Source organism: Notothenia coriiceps, unplaced genomic scaffold (genome assembly GCF_000735185.1).
Source record: "Notothenia coriiceps isolate Sejong01 unplaced genomic scaffold, NC01 NC01_scaffold00033423, whole genome shotgun sequence".
NCBI classification, from domain to species: Eukaryota; Metazoa; Chordata; class Actinopteri; order Perciformes; family Nototheniidae; genus Notothenia; species Notothenia coriiceps.
Genome location: NW_011366124.1, coordinates 70282 through 90814, shown reverse-complemented (window position 1 = coordinate 90814; position 20533 = coordinate 70282). Strand labels below are relative to the sequence as shown.

General features: G+C 42.2%; 1 protein-coding gene across 1 annotated transcript in view; it reads right to left on the bottom strand.

The window, feature by feature from the left end:
• ipo9 (importin 9) overlaps positions 1-17594 on the bottom strand; it is a 63361-nt gene extending 45767 nt beyond the window's left edge. Inside the window, exons 1-20 of the mRNA XM_010789874.1 lie at positions 17314-17594; positions 14932-14993; positions 14718-14804; positions 14400-14601; positions 13643-13731; positions 13231-13317; positions 12627-12746; positions 11793-11893; positions 11390-11448; positions 11143-11294; positions 10944-11042; positions 9858-9964; positions 9608-9747; positions 9306-9468; positions 6460-6686; positions 5832-5980; positions 5540-5668; positions 5094-5369; positions 4825-4991; positions 4552-4685 (exon numbers count right to left, since the gene is read on the bottom strand). Of these exons, the coding sequence (XP_010788176.1) occupies positions 4552-4685; positions 4825-4991; positions 5094-5369; positions 5540-5668; positions 5832-5980; positions 6460-6686; positions 9306-9468; positions 9608-9747; positions 9858-9964; positions 10944-11042; positions 11143-11294; positions 11390-11448; positions 11793-11893; positions 12627-12746; positions 13231-13317; positions 13643-13731; positions 14400-14601; positions 14718-14804; positions 14932-14993; positions 17314-17473 (2710 nt within the window). The 5' untranslated portion in view covers positions 17474-17594. The remainder of the gene's footprint in view (positions 1-4551; positions 4686-4824; positions 4992-5093; positions 5370-5539; positions 5669-5831; positions 5981-6459; positions 6687-9305; positions 9469-9607; positions 9748-9857; positions 9965-10943; positions 11043-11142; positions 11295-11389; positions 11449-11792; positions 11894-12626; positions 12747-13230; positions 13318-13642; positions 13732-14399; positions 14602-14717; positions 14805-14931; positions 14994-17313) is intronic.
• Between the last annotated feature and the right edge of the window lie 2939 nt (positions 17595-20533).

Sequence of the window (20533 nt, the reverse complement as noted above, 5' to 3'; positions counted from 1 at the left end):
CAGGAATTCGAATAATTATTCATGTATTCAAATATGAGTTATGAATATTTTTATAAATATTTTTTATTTATTTTTTTTTGGGAGGGATGCCTAAGTTGATTACATATTATCACATTGAAAAATTCAATGTATATATATACGACAGTGCCATAGCTAAATGTGTTAGTTGACGTCTAAAGGTTTGTTTTGCTCCGCTCACCGGTCCCTCACAGCGGGCAGAGCTGCAGGGGCTGGTCTCTCTCTCTCGCGTCCGGTTATACTTCACTCGTGTTTATGTCCAAATCCATCAGATCTAGCTAGTTCTAGCCAATTATATGGCTGCTTCCCCTCCCTACACGCAGATCACGCAGACTCAAACCTCATCTTAGGCCCAAATGTGGCGCAAATGCGCTCCGCAGCCGTTGCGAGGTTCCGGCGCTAACAGTTCATGAGCGTGCTCCCCCACTCACGACACATGAGTGGCCAGCCTAAACAACAATAAGCGCTGCTTGGCAACCGTGTGTGGCGGCAAACTACATACACATTTTGACTGGAGAGATTTAGTTTTGCCGGTATTCAACATATTTTACCAGTCATAGTCCGGTAATTATTTACACTCTAAGAAGAGTCCTACACAACAGACATGGCGTCAAAAAGGAGTAATGTGTGGAAATATTTCGACCAGGTTAGTGAGTGCGGTGTAGAGGTCAAACTATGCCAAATTAAACTTATATATACATGCTATACCTTGCTATACCCGCAACCTCCGTTCCAGCTGAGAGGGTCTTCTCTACAGCAGGGCTGATTGTGATTGTGAATCGCACATGAAAGCTGTAGGCCTATAGCTTTCAAACTGTGATCACCAGTTCAATACATTTGACAAATTCGACTTGGTTTCTACACTTATTTGAACATGTATGTATTTATTTCCCAAAAATATTAAAAGAAAAATGTTTACCCAATTTTTTTTTTACAGGATATGTACATTTCGGTTAACCGTTTTTTGGGGAGTCGAATATTCAAATATACATTTGCTTTCAAATTCCCATCCCTATTGTCTTTGCATAATGTATTTTTCTAACACTGTAATAACAACTGTTGCCCTGCACTGTGTTTGTTCCCAGGCTTACCTGACAGACTTCCTGACTCAGTTCGCCCAGCAGCCGTGTTACAGCATGTTCTCCGGACACCTCACCTCCACCGAGAGACAAACCCTGCAGTCCATAGGCCTCTAGCCCGAGCTCCTCTTCCATCTGAACTCTCCTAATACTTGTGCGCTTATGATGAATTTAAAACAACGTATCAATGGAAAGGAGAAATGGAATGAGCGAGGAGGGAAAACGGGTTAAAAGAGACGTACAGCACTTACCCATAACTCCCTTTTTCTACGTGCTCACGGGATGAAGGATTTTGCAGATGTTAAAGCGAGGAGGTGAGAGACGCCCTGGTCTGTTCCTGGCGCTACTCAGAGGACTCGTCATTTTACAGAAACTTCAGACAGACGAGAGCATTGGACAAAAAGCTCGAGGCTTCACAGTGGGACAGGTGAAACACAAAATATGAACAGACTATTTTGCCATGTGCTATTTGTAACTTAGCCCATTATTTTTGTCATTTCTGTAAAAAAAATGAAACATAGAAAATGCTTTCAACAGACTACACTGATTCGAAGGAAGTCAAATAAAAACAATCATTGTGATATTTGGGGGAAGGAGAGAAATATTGGCAGCCTTTTATTCCACAAAAACGTTCACTGTTTCTGACAGGAAATGAAAAGTTCTTATACCGGCTGTCATGTCTCTGGGTACGATGGGTATTTGGGAAATTCAAACTGTTGCCACGGTGATTCGCAGCATTGTCATTTCCCTTGTATACCCATTGAAATTTGGGGTGGATAGATTTCTAAATAAAAGTCCAGAAAGGACAATATTTCCAGATGTCCAGATTCCTCTCTTGTCTCCCCGAAACGTGAGAAATACTGAAATATGCAGGTCCTTTTTAATCACGTGTTCAAATAAATCTAAAACTTTAAAACTGTAAAATACATGTTATTTACATTTTTCTTTTACCTATTTATGGAAATGGTAAGTTCATCGGTTTACATGCATTTACATATACCGTGCGGTGGTGGCGAAGTCGATAGGGACTTGGCTTGGTAACTGGAAGGTCACCAGTTCAAGTCCCGGTGAGACCAAGTTCTACCGAGGTGTCCCTGAGCAAGGCACCGTTCCCTACACTGCTCCCCGGACACTGGCTCACTATAAATTCACTGTACCGTTGAAGTTGGTGGTGATTTGTGTTTTATATTTCTTAACCATTTCAGCTCAAATAAAGTATACATTACAATTGTAGACATTATAATGCATTTTATATTTTAAAAAATGTATATAATGTAATATATACAATTTTATATAAAACACTGAAAATGACATGGAAATCTCAAGGTGTTTCAAATAAAGGGGATAAATCATAGTACCATGTGAAACTTGGTAAATTACACCAAAGGTCAATTAAATGATGTTATTCCAAGAATAATTCATTTTAATAAACAGTCAATTATAAATTCATTTTACTACATTGACAATACTCAAAGTCCCCTTGTTTGACAATACAGGACTGTCTCAGAAAATTAGAATATTGTGATAAAGTTCTTTATTTTCTGTAATGCAATTAAAAAAACAAAAATGTCATACAGTTTCAGGAGAAAAAGTCTGCTTTCGTTCACAAACATAAAGTAAACCTTCAAGTTCCGCGGTCTCAGACCTCTCTTCCGACCTCTCCTTCGTTTTTAGGTTCAACGAAACTTTAGGTCACACTTCAAGGGGTGTCCAGTCGCTACCAAACTCCTCGGGTACAAGGTCGACGACCAAAACCAGGTGACACAAAGTAAGTTCGGGTCCTCATTTACGTCGGACACATGGTTCTTCTAAATCTCGTGATGTTACGAAGGCAGACGACTTTTCGAGAATACCTCTACTCCTTTAAGTAAAAGGTCGTACTAGACCGTGGACGGGTTGTCACGGTTTTGGTGGGTCATTGACCACATGACCTGGTACCGTAATGACAGGAGCTAACCGGACGTTTTAAGGGGACTGGACTTGGGGTATCTCTATATAACACCCCATAACACTTCTTCTTCGACTTTCTGTGGTCTGGGGTTGTTACGATTACTCGATTTTCCAGCGATAACTTCGTAGGGACCGGTAGGTATTGTGGAGTCGTGTTACGGTGTCCGACTAACGGAGATACGGTGCGCGTAACTACGTCATTTAGCACACGTTTTACTAAAGGGGTTGGTTCATGCTCACGTAATTTACTGTAAAAGTTACAAACTAACACAAAAACGACAATATTTAGAAAAAAAAAAATTGAACCAGACTCCTTGATTAAGATTAAAAAGACTCTATCCTATATAACTCAAAAAGAAATTCGACATACGGTATTAGTCGTTATATTTTTATTATTTTCCGAACGTTATAAAGTCAACTAAACATTTATACTACNTGGTTAGCTAGCTATGCTAACGAATTTAAAGAGCTTTTCTACAACCAGGTGGAAGAGAGCTCTCTCCTTAGAGGCTCAAATAACCTCAGCTCAGTGAGTAACTCACTGAGCTGAGGTTATTTGAGCCTCTAAGGAGAGAGCTCTCTTCCACCTGGTTGTAGAAAAGCTCTTTAAATTCGTTAGCATAGCTAGCTAACCAGATGCTAATAACAACAGATCGCCACTGTGCTTACAACTAAAGACACAGCCACGCAAACACTGCGGCATGTGTACGGCTCCTTATGGGTAGTTGGGTACTGCAATATTTGAAGGGCTTGAGCGGCGTTCAGGTGCTCTCTGTCAGCACTCCTTTCAGACGAGACATATACCACGTGAAGACATGTTACGCTCGTGTTGTGTTCAAGGAACCTGTCCTTGGCCAGGAAAAACAGGCACTCGCTTCTTTTTTGAAGTGAGAAGTTGTCCGTCAGTCCGTGAGTCGTCGCGCCGCCCCCCCCCCCAAACGAAAACTCTTCGGTTCTCCACGAATTACACAAGTCACCCAAATCAGCATTAAAAAAGCGGGAGTCGCCGGAAAGCGACTAATTTGCATCACTGATATATAAAGGCCAGATGGCTCAAGGGGGAGTCGCCAGGGTAGCTCACCAGTGGCCATCTTGCCACAGTCAACAACTACTCGCCAAACTCTTGACTGATTTACAAACGGTTTAGCTTATTATAAATGTTATCAGCATGGCTATGATACAGGAGACAACAAGACATGTTGAAAAAAAAAGTTTGTGATTATAATGATAAGTATGCAGTATCATAACTACATATTAGATGTTTACAACAAACCAAACCGTTTGAAAATTGGTGGAAAATTTAGCAAGCTACGGTTATTTCAATAGTGCACCTAATGTGCACATAATGTTATGAATGCGCGAGCTGCCTGTGGCAAGATGGCCGCCATGTGGCAACGTCGGTCTCCATTGGCCAGCAGCGCGGGCGAGTCATCTAGTGTTTATATATATCTATGCTAACATCCCCGTGTGGACGTCATGTGATCTTCCTCATTGGCCTCCTTACTCTTGGCAGATTTGGAGCGTGTGCGGATGCCGTCTTCATGGCTGTAGATCTCTTCCCCCTTCACCACGATGTCCTGGAGGCGTTTGTCGTCACTGTTGAGACCGTGCTGAAGGAGCTTACAGAGAGCCACCGTGCTGCAGGACAAAAAAATGATAAAACAACCAATGAGATGGTGCATCAATCGGTGTGACTTAAAATAACTAATTTGAATGTGTGTTGGTTAATTATGTCAGAGAATAGTTGTAGAAATGATGAACGAGAATGTTGTCTGACCTGACTTTGCCCTCGTACTGTCCATAGAAGAGGTGCTGCCTGCTCATCCACTCCGTCATGACAAACTCCAGGGCAGGTTTCCCCGTGGGGCCGGGCAGACTGCACAGGAACTCCAACAGAGGCTCCAGCTGGGAGTGCACCAGGTTGGCAAACACCATGATAAGAGACTACAGGAGGGGGGGGGAGGAGGAGGAGGAAGGGGAATAATGAGGTGTTGAAGATAGCCTGTTGGTGAAGTAACAGATACAGATGAGCTTTGCTCCCCTTACCTGCATGACACTCAGAGTCTCCGCTTGCTGCATCTTGCTCAGAATGGCTCTCAGGATCTGGTCCAGCTGTTCCCCGAGCTGGGTTCCCGCCCGAGAGATCAGAGTGGAAACCAACCGGCCCACGAAGGCGGCCGTGAACTCCGAGGTGCGGGGATCCAGCAGCTGGTTGACCGCCTGCATGACGTACCAGAGGCCGCTGTTGCCTTGCTCGTCCCTCCACTGAGCGATCTGCTCCAGGGCCACGGAGACGTACGCCCGCAAACACTCGCCTCCGTTCTGGAGAAGAGTGTGAGCAGAAGAGAATTAGGAAGAAGTCTTTGTTATGTGAATGAATGTGAACACAATAAGTTATACATTGTGGTATTTCTTCATTTAAGTTATAGCTCTTGACAGTTACGCTCATGTTGAGATGAAATGCAAAATAAAATAAAATTTGGTGTGTTTACCTGCATTATCGTGTTGTCGTCAGTGCGTAAGGTGCACTGAGCCACCACAGGGAAAGCCTGGCACACCAGCAGCTCTGAGAGAGGGGCTTTGGTGTTTCGGACCACTGTGGTCAGGATGTCGATGGACGACTGTAGCACAGACACAAGGGGACGAAAAGTGGTCAGATTTAGTTTTAAAAAACAAGATAGCCCTGCAGACAAAAGCTGATTATTTGGCTTTTTTGGTCCTCTAACATTTTTAGATGTGCTATATCTAGACACATGAACAATGTCAGTGCCTCTATCTACTCACAGCACAGAGTCCAGAGGGGATCTTATCGGTGGGAGCGTGCATGATGCTGATCAGCGTGGGGATGAGACGCATCTGCATGGGGCCCTGGCAGCCCTCGATCTGTGCCAGCTCCTTAAAGATGTCCTGAGCCAGGGACGCCACCACAGGGTCTGAGAAGAAAGATACAAAGAGAGACAGAGACAAAGATAGAAAAGGGACATATTAAACTATGGATCTCTATCGAAATTCAGTAGAAACATGTATGTGTTAAGAGGGAAAATGGAGTCCCTAGGAGGAAATAGCTGGTCAACAGTATATGCCACATAGAAGTGGTGTACATCATTTGAAAGCTGGCAAACCTGATGCCTAATTCAAGAAGGAAGGAGCTCAGCATTTTTAGGTTAATATGTCTTTACCAAGATTTGGTTTTAAATTGAACAATTTCAGAAAACTCGAGAATGTAGAAGGTTTAACACAAATATGCTTTCTTTCAAAATCTATGTCAAAGTATCCAGAGCATATTTTAAGTAAAAAATCTTGACAATGTATCCCCTATTTAAGCTAGAAAGATTAAGAATGGAGTTAAAATGATGTGTTTGATATGAAAGTAGTCTGATAGAGGACGTTGTCAGAGTAGTTGTAGCAGTACCGTTGTTGTATTTCAGGAAAATAGCAATGGTGAGGGGGCAGATCTTGTTCTCTGCGTTGGTGGTGAAGGTGGGGTCCACGGTGCAGACGATGCACAGGGTTTCCATGACGAGGGTGAGAACCTCTGAGCTGAACTGGGCGGCCAGTTGGATGAGTCCTTCGAGGATGCTGGGGAGGAAGGGCTGCAGGACATGGGTGCTCTCCGACAGCTTCAGCTGATCACAGTACCTGGAGATTAAAGAGGAAAGCAGAATTTAATAAACAGACGGTATCCATCAAACACCTTTATCTTAAAACGTCCCATGTTTTGGCCATTTCTACTGATCATAATTCCATTGTTGAGGTCTACTAGAATAGATTTACATTTTTCAATGTTCCAAAATCACATTGGTTTTCTTATACAGTATCTCTGTATAGTATGCGTATTCACTATCTGTCCTACACGCCTTGTTGGAGCTACTGCCCCGCCCCCCCATGAGCACACTGTGCGCTGATTGGTCAGCTCGGCCACTCTGTTCTGATGAGTCCACCACCGTTACAGCTGAATATCAGTGTTTATGTTTTACAATGGCGTTTGTTAGCAACCAGAAAATGACACCAGTAATGACAAACAGATGAGAATGCTGCGTGGGGTCTGGGTGCCGTGTTGGTGGGACGTTGCGGGGCTCACTGCTCCGACTTGTGGGGCTTGAGGAGCGGACAGTGTGAGCTAGATTACTGGTGTAGTTTCCTGGTTGCTGCGTGGGGTCTGCGTGTCATGTTAGTGCGACATTGCGGAGCTCAGCCTGAACTTAGCTCAGCGTTGTCCGCTGGCATGGCACTTGGTCTATATCCAGCATCCAGGGAAATACAGCGGGGAAATCCACCTCACACTGTCCGCTCCGGGAACGAGCCTGCCTCGCGGGGCAGACTCCTGAGCTGCTCGGGAGTCTGCTCTGGGAGCCTCGCGGGGGAGACTCCTGAGTAGGGATGGGTACCGAGCCCCGGTATTGCACGGGCCCCGGTGCTGAATTATAAAAGACCGTGGTACCGTTAAACTCTGACGTTAGCGGTCTTTTTATCGGTACTGGAGACATTTAAAAAATATATGTCATATGTATTGTTGCTACACAAACATTATATTGCAGTTTTAGTGTTGCCAACTCCGTTTCTAATATGCAAAAAGACTGCAAAATGCGTCGATGATTAATTTTAGTATTTTCGATCTTTCCAGTCCAGACGAGAGATCTCTCTCTCCCGTCTGTGTGCGAGGGGGCGGGGCGGGGCAGTNACACACACACACACACACACACACACACACACACACACACACACACACACACACACACACACACACACACAGCGGAGAAAACGCGCTCCGAGGTGTGGTTAAACTTTACCTGTCTCGATGGTCACGAGCATTTGGTAACAATGCTCGTGACCAAAAGTCACGGAGAAATGCAACGTTTTCGACTGTCTTTCTAGTAGCTCTGTAGCCCCATCCACGAGTAACGTTTCCACCTCAGGTGTTATGTACGCTAGCAGCAACACACGGAGCTAACTCAATTATACAAACATGGGTTAATGATTAGAGGTAACTGAGTTATTTAATTTGTTAAAGTTTCAGCTATTCTGTGTACAGTTCTGTCATCAGATTATTTAATACGATTTGTTAAAAGGTTGGGTATGTAAGTTTGAGGATCCGGCTCTAGATACACTTTTTGTTATATTCCATGGAATGCTCTTAACATCCCGATAGCAATGAATATCTGAAGTGCTTTGACAAAAAAATCCATAAAAAAAATGTCATCTGTGGAAGCCGTAGTACTGTAAAAAGCACGACCAATCATTTTAGCCGACCTGGCTAAAATAACTGGATGGCCTACCTGCCTGTCAGCCTTCCATCTGTGCACAAACTTATTTCGTGCCCTCATTGGTCAGGTGCGCGTTTTTGTGTGTTGGAGGAGGGGCTCTGTAAGGAAGTGGCAGATTTTCTCCGGTCGTGTATTTTCAAATTCTAGCGATCTTGAGCCGGTTTCTCAAACTTACATACTCTACCTTTAAAACATTGTTGTTTCTTTTGATGTGAAATATTATGTATTTAATTTAAATAAAAAGCAATGTTAGTTTTGTTCACAATTTGTTTAGTTAGTTTACCTTGTTTTTTTTCTCCAAAAGAACCGATAAGAGTACCGTTAAAAGACCGGACCAATAAGCGGTATCGATAAAAGTAGTAGTACCGTTAAAACCTTAACAATACCCATCCCTAATCCTGACCTGCTCGGGAGTCCACCCTGGCAGAGGGTGTGCCTATTGTTCTATAGCTGTGTGCCAATTGCTGTGTGCCAATTGCTCCAGACTTAGTGACGTCAGTATGCCTCGGAAGAAAAAAATGGAAAAAGAAAAATCTCCAACGAGGTGTTCTGGGGCAGCATAGACAGGTCTTTTCTGTGTTAGAGTTTTACTCGCTTCAGGGTGTACTTTGAGGGTTTGTGACTCTGCAGACCATTTACATGCAGAAAAAGCTACATAACACACAAGGGGACGGGTAATAACCAGAAAAGCATATGATGGGACCTTTAACTCAGTTAGCCAGTGACCATTTAAAAACTCTTTAAAGTTGCACATTTCAAATGTGGGTCTGAACCCCTCTGACTGTCTGCTGATGGAATCATTTATTTGTGGGGTTTTAAAAATGTTCAGCAGTTATATGAAAGACCAGAATTAATTGATTCCGTTAGAGAGGAACCATCCATACCGTTTTTTCTGGTTCTTGAGAAAAAATGGTGTTCATAGATAACAAAGTAACACAAGATGTTTTGTATAGGTTTCAGCAGTTAAAAAAAGTAACAAACACAGCTTGCTCACCCCCAGATGGCCCTGACCCCGGAGATGCGTACGGAGGGCGGCTGGCTGTCGTGCAGACCGCTGACGGTGGCCTGCAGGAACTGCTGGATGAGCTCCGGAGACATGGCAGCCGTGAAGCGACTGGCCGCCCACAGAGCCCGGCCCAGGAGGAACGGAGACGCCGCTGGACAGCAAAGAACCACACGAGAGGAGACGAGCAAGAGAGAGAAAGTCAAGTCAGTCACAAAGTTCCTACTTATGGTAGATTCAAGAGTTTTTCATGTGTGTTGTGGATCATTTCTCAGAGTCGGTTGAGTACTCACCTGCCAAGTTAAGATCGGCGAGAATAACACCAGCCAAGAAACCGTGCATGTCAAACTGGATACGACCGTTCTTCACGTTCTCTGTGATGATGGTTTTTACAGAGCCGAGGGCCAACATGCAGGCCTCATGGATCTTCCACCTGGTTAAAAAAAGATACATATATTTCAGACTCAAAGCAGAAGTCTGGACAGGTGAAAAGTGTCTCAAATTGGACAGTTTAAAGACACTGAGATGTAATAAATAACTCACCAGTGCTCATTGCCGCTGTTTTTGGCCTGCTCGGCCTCCTGGAGATGTCTGGTTGCTGCCGCTGCCAGAGCTGCTGCACTCTCATTCTGAAACTCTGCAGCAACAGCCTGCAAGCAGAGGTCAAAGGTCATCATCATACTCACTCTCCAAATGGACCAAAGGCTGCTGTGAAACTAATGCAAATGTATCCATGCTGGATATTTCTGACCCCTGTTTTACAAGTGACCGCACTGCTCAGATTCCCTATGATTCAACACTGCAAGAACATCACTCATCGAAAGTAAACAACTATTTCCAGACGTTTTAAAGGACTAGGGCAACAAGGTTCAACAGATGTCTCTAATGTTTGCGGAGGCTGTATGTGTAGGAGAGGAACAAGGAGAGAAATAAACGTGTTTTTTTTCAGGATTAAGTGTAGAGATATTGTTATACTGGACTGTTGCTGGACCTCGTTTAAAAAAAAAAACAAGGTGTGAAAAGCTCCGTCAGACCATTTTTAAAAAGGGAACTCACTCAGCTGTACAGTTAAATAAGCTGTGATTTTATATCAAATGAAGAAAGGTAAGGTGGCCTATCGGTGCCAACGCATTACAACGGCCCAAAGAACTTCCATTAGGAGAGTGGCGGTGCAGTTTCAAAAAACAATGCAATTAAAAGAAACACAAAAAAGGTGCCAAAAACACTTGAAAAAGGAAGAAAAATCTTAACTAACTTGACAACACATGCACAGCATTAAGAAAAACTTCACCAACTGACATACGCTGAATACTAAACGCTGCAAGAAGCTCAAAGCACAGCGGAAACAAGGGGACACTGAAAACTGAGACGCACAGCTGGGACCTGAGCGCTTGTTGACGTTAGTGGATTATAACCAGGGGTGCACATAACTTTCCTAGTGAGTTACTCAGATGAGTACCAGGTGACAGTGTTTGGTAAAATTTATTTTTAGCACTTTCTCATTGTTTGTGTTGCTATGCGTGTTAACATGTAAACTGTTATAAAAGGTGTTAATACAATTTGGTCTTTAAAATGTTGCCTTTTAGATTTGTGGAATTTTACAATAAGATTTGTAGGTTTTTTTCTCACCAGCAGCAGGTCCTGAGCAGATATCCTGACAGAGTAGGAGAAGGTGTCATCATCCTCATCCTCTACAAACTGCTGGGGATTTGCCGTCCACGCTTTGATCTGGAAAAAAAAACAAGATGGCACCAACACTTTTTTTACCCCTCATAAATCCATCTTTGCCAACCAAAATGTCCTCTGATGTTTGCCAGCCGTTCCTCACCTGGTCCTCAGTGATCTGCATGTACAGGATGACGTAGTAGATGAGTTCCGGCAGCGCTTTCTTCACTGTGCTTTTAAACTTGTGGTTTTCCAGCAGCGTGTGGACAAAGTCAAAGATACTGAACACCAGATTCTCAAAGCCCAAAACTTCACCTGCAGAAAAGAGCCAAGAGAAATATCAGAAGATTGAAATGATGCTTTGAATGTCGCTAACTTTTCAAACAAATGTGACAAAGCTTTCTGCTCACCATCAGAGTCTACAGGGTCATCCACTTCCTCTGTGTAGTTGACTTCTGTTCTCACATAGGTGGACATTTGGTTAAGGAATACTCCAGTACAAAAACACCGTTACTCTTTATTTGTTTTATCTAGTTGTCAGTACTCATTGCATAGGATTTCCATTATTCAATTAACTCTCCAAAATGTAAATGATTTTGATTAGTAATCATGTGACTTCCATGTAACAGGATGAGCCTATGCGTTGAGGTGGATCAGTGATCACAAACTCCAATAGTAAAAGTGCCATTAAGAAGTGAACCTGTAGCTATAACTCAGAAAAACGATGTTTCCCTTATCAGTCTAAAGAAGCTTTTAAAGATGCTTTGACAGCAGTAAATGAGCACTTGTGCTGTTTGGCATGGTAAAGGATATAAAGCTGCACTTTCAGTCAGTGTGTTCCAGACGATGGGTAGAATCTGCTGCATGGAGGACACCATGGGTTTGGGGAAATTGTTCACCAACGCAGTTACTGCCTGGGGGCAAGAAGGAAAACAGAATGAGAAATACAGATTCAAAGCATCAAGTGTAGATAGTCGTTACAAGCACTGAAATGAACACCCACACATTCCCAAATGCAGGTAGATTTCAAAAGGCTCCCCTGGCAGGCAAAGGTTTTTACGGAATAAAAACTATGCTGGAAGTCTGTAAGGTGTTTTTGTACCATTAGGCTAATGAGCTATAATGTGGCTATGTTTACTTGGGGGTAATCCAACCATTAATAAATACAACTTATGGATCAAATGTTGATCAATATTATGAAATATGTTTTCAAGTTTGCATTTAACATAATTTGAAATGGTGCATGTGATACAAAAATGAAATGTACTCTTCTGGCCTCATGTGCATTGCCCATGAGTGTGGACTGCTACTTGGAGAGGTCCCAGTTCACCTCCTGCCCTGCCGTGGTGCCCTTCAGCAAGGCACCGGACACTCCCCTTCCCCCCTCACTCCCCGGGCGCTGTACAATAGCTGCCCACTGCTCCTAGACTCCTGTCACTAGGATGGGTTAAATGCAGAGAACACATTTCACTGTGTGTGCTGTGTGCTCTGCATGTGTGACCATTAAAGAGGGTTTAAACCCTCCCAATTCTATTATATTAAACATTTAATTTCGAATACATACAAGTTAAAACTTACTTGTCTTATCTCATATGCAAGTAAAAACTTGTGCTTTGAGACATTTGAACGCTACTCGCGGACTCTCACCTTTAGGACTTCCATCTTGAGACCGCTATCAGACAAGGGTCCCTCAGGCATCTGTAGAGCGTGCACAAACGCTTCAGTGAACTGCTGCACCACGGGGAAGATCAACGCTTTGGCTGCACCCTACACACACACACACACACACACACACACACACACACACACACACACACACACACACACACACACACACACACACACACACACACACACACACACACACACACACACACACACACACACACACACACACACACACACACACACACACACACACACACACACACACACACACACACACACACACACACACACACACACACACACACACACAGCGCAGGAACAGTTTCATTACATTCACATTATTGACAAGTTATAGGCAAGACGTTGGCATGGCTGTCATCAGTTTTAAGAAATGTGGACTTTTAAAAGTTAAATAAAACTATAAATGATGAATCAAATCAACTGCAACTCATTGGGTGAAAAAGGGAGTTAAGTCAAAAGTAAAACAAGGTCAATTACATATATTTGATTCAAACTACATGTAATATCTACTTATTCACATAATATCGGAGAAAATATCCTTGTATGTCTTGTTATGACTCACCTTCTCATGCTCTTCAATAGCACAGATGAGGTTGGCACAGGTGGTGAATATCTCCACGGCTCTGGATCGGGTACGAATACTGTACACCTGCAACAAGGAGGGAACATTAGAAAGGTACCTGAAACTTCCTATAAGACAGACGCAGAGCAGAACCATCTCAGACATTATCAGGGACATAACATCGCACAGTTCCAAATGGTAGTTGGAATAAAATGTGTGTATCCATTACAATATAAAATGCTTACAATACCCTAAGAACTAGACTGGGAAAATGTTCACTATTTCAATTTACATTTTTAAAGAAAAAGCCAGAAAGTGTTGCATCAATGTATTGCAATTTAAAGTAAAAAAAATACAGTACTGCTGCTCTGGCCCTTGGAAAACAGATGAACAAAATGTGGTGTAGAAATACCTCTGCCATGGTGAAGATCTTGTACATTTCAGGTAAGATGACAGGAGCCACCAGCGGCATCTGTGTGTCAGTCACCTCCCGAGTAAACTCTGAAAGCAAAACAGATTGTCACATGAACAAAAAAAGATTTAAAATATGTTTTCTGACGTCATTATTTCTTCCAGGGACCTTTTAAGTCAAGTATTTTATTATTTTAAAGAAAACAAAATACAACTTTAAAATACAGATAAAACGTAAGGCCGTGCACGAGACAGGAGTGCTTTCCCAACAAATCCTTGTGTTTGACCTGTAATGAAATACTGTTTGTAACTTTAAAATCTCATCTTTTGGCACAAATGATATTGCTTGAATTCCTTGATAATGTCAAATATTAACACTGCATCTCCAACAACTGATATCATCTCAAAATACCCTTTCAAGTGCTGCATTTAAAAAAAGAAAAACAGGTCACACTTTTCATGCCTTTCCAAAATGTCATCACTTCTTCATTTTATCCTGTATTTTGTGTGAAACTGTCACATCTGGCGTAAGAATTATTGATTTATTAACAAAAAAGTGTTTTGTATTTATAAAAAAGTCCCTCAAGGATTTCCTTAAATATAGTGTTCATTAAATACTGGGATGATATTTGTACAACCCAAAAACATTATGATAAAAAATAAATATTCTAAAAACCAAGATTTGAAGGGTTTGGCCTCATGTTGTGGAGGTTGTTGATGTACAGATTTTGTGTTTTTATGTTTATAATATTCCATACCTGTTAGGACCCTCATGGCCCCGTGCACAGCGTTGACGTTTCCACTGACCAGCATCTCCATCAGGAGGGTGAGCAGCTGCGGCCAGGCCTCGGGCCAGTCCCAGTGGGCGATGGCCGACACGGCGTACGCTACACTGGAGCGGACCTTGCTGATGGCCTCCCGCAGACCGCTGGGCAGCAGCACCCTGATGGCGGCTTTAGCCTGGAGGGGGCAACAGCAGTTTGACAACTCAAATTAATATTATGTTCAACAATACTTTTGAAACAGGGATAGTTTTCCAGTAACAAACTAAATATATGTATTTAAGGTGTAATTACCTGATCGGAAGTTTCAGGAGGTCTAAATTTCTCTGAGTGGGAACACCAGTGAGTCTCCACATACTGCTTCAGGATGACTGATGCTAACTGCGTACACAGACAGATGTTTGAAAATAAGTGGAAGTGAGCTCAACACAGAATGCAGATCATGATTAAAAAACGGAGACGTTTATCTGACATCATTTCCTCACAATGTCTACTTTTTTACACTCACCTGACGGATTGCGAGCGCTCCCTGAGGATCAACTGTGAGTTCTGCCAGATGGACACCAAACTCTGGAACATAAATATATCAGCAAAGACAAAAATCAATTATTAATAAATGAGCTCAGCACACACATTATATGATTAGAGTAGGCTGAGAGCACTCACTAAGGCAAGAAGCTAGGTAGGAATCATTTCAAGTGTTTTTCCACAACACTGAATTACACTGGATGCAATGAAGATTTTAAGACACTAATAAAACAGGAAAGAAATAGCCTTCCAATTCAAAATCTCTCCAATTTCCAGTGTTACTGAAATCTATTGACAAGGACTCAACACTTTTATTCTTACAAATTCTTACTTGACTTGAATTTATTTTGTGCTATTGGTAGTGGTAGTTTAATATTTAGGTTTTAGATCATTTGTTTTCTCTTCGTCACTTGAGTTTTCCCTGTAAGGACAATATGATTTTATCTGAGATTCAAACTGGATGCTGCTAATTATAAATATGACAAAAAAGCACTGTGTGATAAGTAAAAAAAGAAAAACACAAGAAATCCACAGCAAGTAGGCCGATTAAAACAAGCATACACACACATGCAGAATTCTCTTAGCTGCAGCTTAATACAACAAACTTCTAGGTGTTTTGAGTTGGTGTACCACAATACATGACAACATTGATATAATGAAGTTCCAAGGCCACCGACATTGCAACAGCCTGTGAGCTGTAATGCGTACACTGGTGTGAACCTGGCCTGACCTGACCTGCATGCAGATAAATACAGTTCAGGATCAGCGTCAACCTCAGCTCCATTGAGCTCTCTCATTAACTGGGTTTTACTAAAAATGACATCAGGCGCCAGAAGACAATGTGAGTGCTGACAGTCCTGTAGAGCGTCTGCCTTAGAGAGGGGCCAGTGGAAAGGGTCGGCATCGCTGCGACACGCTGTAGCACAGCCGACAGACAGAGTTAACAATTAGCCTTTTTACCATGGGCACGAGGATTGCAGGACAGACAATGGAAAGTCTAGTGGAGCATAAGCTACGGCTGCTAGGTACTGTACCCATCCTATTGGATTGGGGACTTTATCAAAAATGAAATCCTTTGTGATGGTTATTATTTCCTCAAAACACCAACTGTCCCCAATTGTTAACATAAGATACAAGGTTATTTCCATGGTGCCTAGGATTTTCATCAACTATATCTCCAGATGCTATAATAACAATTTTAATACCAGGGACAAGGGAAAACAGACCCATTCTGTCACTGTTATATACAAAAAAACATATAGAAACTTGCTGTCAACTGTTTCATGTTTTCTATCAAAACAACTAGAACTGAAAGAGCAACAACAACAAAAGAGCCCATTTTGTGCAGTTGGTCTCCAGATAAGGGCACATTAATATGTTTGTGTAGGAATGCTTTACATTATATGGACTTTATGTATGCATGGATGGATTCTGGGACAGTAGTCCTTTTTGTCTTGCCCTCTCTCATCCTGATGGTGCTGATGCTGCTGGAGGCTGGCGCGGGAGAACCGCCCTGGGAGACATCTTCGCGGGAAAATCTGTCAACGGGCATTCCGTTGTTGCCATAGCGACCATAAAAATGGTTATATACGTTTAAGTGATGGGTAACTTCTGGGACCTCTTGAAGCCAGTTTGCATCTCACTGTAAACACTGTTGTTCATACATATATATGTATGTATTTACATACATATATATATATAAATATAAATAATATATATATAGAAACGGTTAAATAACACTTGTCTCAGGTGGGGGTTTAGGACATGCTGCTGTCAACCCACCTGACCCCTTTTCCAAGTGACGTTGTCACATTCCAATGCTCTCCTAACCGTTTTTGTTGCTTTAGTTTCAGAAGAACTGGGAGAATCTCTTAGCTAGCTCACAGTGATACGCTGATATAAAAGCTAACGGACCGTTCTTATTGAGGCAGAAGAATAACCCAGTCCACCCTGTTGCTCTGCTGTTTAAGGGACGGGGTCCTAGCAGTCCCCCATGTGCTCAATGTGACATACTTACAACCTAACGTTAACCATTACACTTGTGAGACACGGTTAGTTGTGATTTGTTCGTCTGCGTCACTTTGAGCAAGGCAAGATAAGAGATTTGAAGCTAACGTGTACACCAATAAATAACTTCTTAAAATGTGGCCTTCATGGACATGACACAATTACCACACTATCGTGACTGTTAGCTACTTCTCAGCTTAGCAAACACAGCCGGAGTTAGCCCTGATGGAAGCAGTACACTGCTGTCCGCATGGTGCTTATCTCTGCGGAGGCCCATGCCGTCAGTGAGTGCGGACACCGGGCAGCTAGCCGCTGGTAACTCCCTCAAACTAGCTTTGAGAAACTGGCTACTCACCCTCTGTCACTTCCAGCACTTTGATCTGCTCCTCCGCAGCAGCGCGCACTTCTTGAACCGGGGACAGGATGGCCTTCAGTGTCTCGATTAGAGCCTCTTTTAGCCCCTGTTGGACCGGGCCAGCGGCCGAACCGGACCGAGCACTACCCGCCGCACTCATGCCTGCTGTGTGTTCACCCGCAGCCCACTACAGAGTCACCGCCACCCGGGGAGGAGCAGGGAGCCAGTCACAGAGGCGAAGCGCGCCAATGCATGGAAACGTGGAGGCGGGGCTTAGGGGGAGGAAGAAGCTCGTTTAGTCGTCCGGTTCGACCCACGTGTTTGTTTTTTACCCGTCTGTATTTGTTTTTAACCTCTGGCTCCCTCCGGTGGAGCGGGGGAAAAGTATGCCTTAAACCGCTGTCAGAAATATAGGTCACTTTGAAAGCAGGTAATTGAGGTGTAAGGAGGTGCTTAAAGGTAGGATAGGTAAGAATGGAGAAACCAGCTCGAATGTGCTAGAATTTGAAAGTACACAACCGGAAAAAATCTGCCCCTTCCTTCAGACTTCCTTACAGAGCCCCTCCGATGGAAGGCTGACAGGCAGGTAGGCCATCCAGTTATTTTAGCCGTGCCGACTAAAATGATTGGTCGTGCTTTTTACAGCACCACGGCTTCCACAGATGAAATGTTTTAATGTATTTATTGTCAAAGCATTTCATATATTCATTGCTATTGGGATGTTAAGAGCATTCCATGGAATATAACAAAAAGTGTTTCTGAAGTGAATTACCTACCCCACCTTTAACTGCACAACTTCAAATCGTTCTTTGTTTTTATAATAAAACATTTCAGTGCTGTAGTAGTGGTATAGATACTACATGAAGTAACCTTTTCAGTATTGGCTGCATTTTAACATCACTTACTTAAACAAATCAAATGCATATTGCAATTATTTGCTTCCATACAAACACTATTTAAAAAAAATTAAATATCAGAAAAGTATTGCCACCTTGAATATATTTTATGCCGTTGCTACAACTTTGAAGAGGCATTTTTTGTTTTGTCTATTGTGTTGTCTGATAGGATAGGCTTTCAATAAATATAGTACACCGTTTTACTTGCATTATATAAAAATAACCATTGACGATAACGTGTAAATCTGAAGTTAAAGTTAAAAATCTACTCCTTCAGTCCCCCTGCGGATCAAAATGTGCCGGCATGGTGCAGTTTTGCAGTGACCACTGCCCAACAATTGTTTAGTCTTACATTTGTCAGTAATTTGTCTTTGTAATATACCTGCTTTGACATCACTACTTGGGTTGTAGTGAATGTACACAGCTGAAAGTGTGTCCCACTTAATCCACGTTTGGGTGTTTTTTTTAGGCTTGGACAACGCTCTTAATTCCCGTTAGGATAAACATATACACTCATAATGATGTATAAATCAAAAATATGACTCCATGTTTGGTGAAAAGCCATTTTGTTTAAAAATTATACCTCCTCTGTTGACACTGAGACTCATCTACAAATACTTTGGTATATGAGAAGTTGACTAGAGACCTGACATCAACTCCAATCAAATCATGATTGATAAGGAAGCTGACTATGATCCAGGGATTATTGACTAATATCAGCAGCCAATCTAAATAGGAGCAAATTCAGCAACCATACTCGAAATACGTTGTGGAAAGCCTTCCGAGAACAGCTTATTAATGCCCATGGTTTTTAAATGAGACGTTCAAAAACCACAGAGTGTAATATGCCTGTGTGCACATACCTTTGGCCATGCAAGTGTAATTAAAACTGTAAATGACCACAGAGACAGTTGTGTGATTGAGTCCTGATTGTGTGTATCTAGTTACTCCTGCACAGTGGGTGGTGCGAGGCCATAAGGATTAACTTTGCAACAGCAGCAGATTGTAATACCTCCCTGCATCTGGTGTAAACAGGTGTAGTTTCACCTGAGCTTTAAGACAGGATTCCACTTTTATACACACATTCTTTGAAACAATGGTGCAGTTATTTGTGATCTTTGAAAGTTGGTACTCAAATCAACTGTGGGATTGGCGTTGGGCATCGTTTCTAAAGTAGGAATTACTATCATGTGACATGTTTCCTCTTGAAGCTCAATCATTATATATATCGAATGAAATACTTCCTATTAGCTTATTACATTTTCAAGTGTCTTCAACAAATCTTCTTGCAGGTGTTAAATATCTTCATCCATGAGCTTTTCAGACAATCAGACTGAATTATAGTTTGTATGGCTTTTGAAAACTTCTCACATGATATTTTTTGTGCAATACACAATATGCCATAAATAATAAGGAGAGCATTTACAGGCCTTGATGAAACAAGAGTTTTGTTAGATATAAATACTCAAGCCAAATGAGCACAACTGCATATAAAAACTTGCGCCGGGATATTATTGTGCCTGTGCTTCTCTGAGGTGTTTTTACCCATTGCTTCATGTGGCTTTTAAACGTCTGCTTCAGCTTAAAGTATCGAAACCCAACAAATTCTAACACTTGATGTCAAAATAGCGAATATGTGGTTGAGCTCAAATGAAACCCTCTTATTGTTTCAGCCTGTGTGGCATTAAGGAGAACACAGGTGAGGACGTGTTAACATAAAACGCTTAATGTAATCTCTTCTCTCGTGTTATCATGGCTGCACCTCTTGAAGGATTACGTCAGAGAAATAAACCTGGGCCCAAATGGCTTGGAAGTCAAATTTAAAGTTGAGTTTTACAACGATAACATGTTCCAGGTAAGCCAGTCAGTCTTTTGGGGATATAGTGCGTTTTATATAAAGCTGATCTAAGCTTTATATAAAACGCACTATCCCTTTCCAAAGAGGTAAAGTGTATTAAAACCTAAAATGCCTGTTGTTTTTTTAAACTAAAGTGAATAATTATATTAATTGTATAATCATAAACGATGAACTCAGGAAAATATAAAGGCCCTGATGTCAACTGCATAAGAGGCCATGGTGGAGAGCATACCTACATCTTTGACCACAACAAGTTGTCAGTTTAGGGAACAGAAGAGTTTCAGCTCCAACTGCTTCTGTTCGCTACATTCATTTTAACCCCGTGTGTTGTGAAAAGCAGGATATGACCTTGGCTAAAATGTTGATATTCCTCAGGACTGACGGGTGTAAGAAACACAGATTAGTTTATGTTCAGTTGCCATTGTATAAAGTCAATCTATCTTAAACCAATGCAGTCTAATGCAAC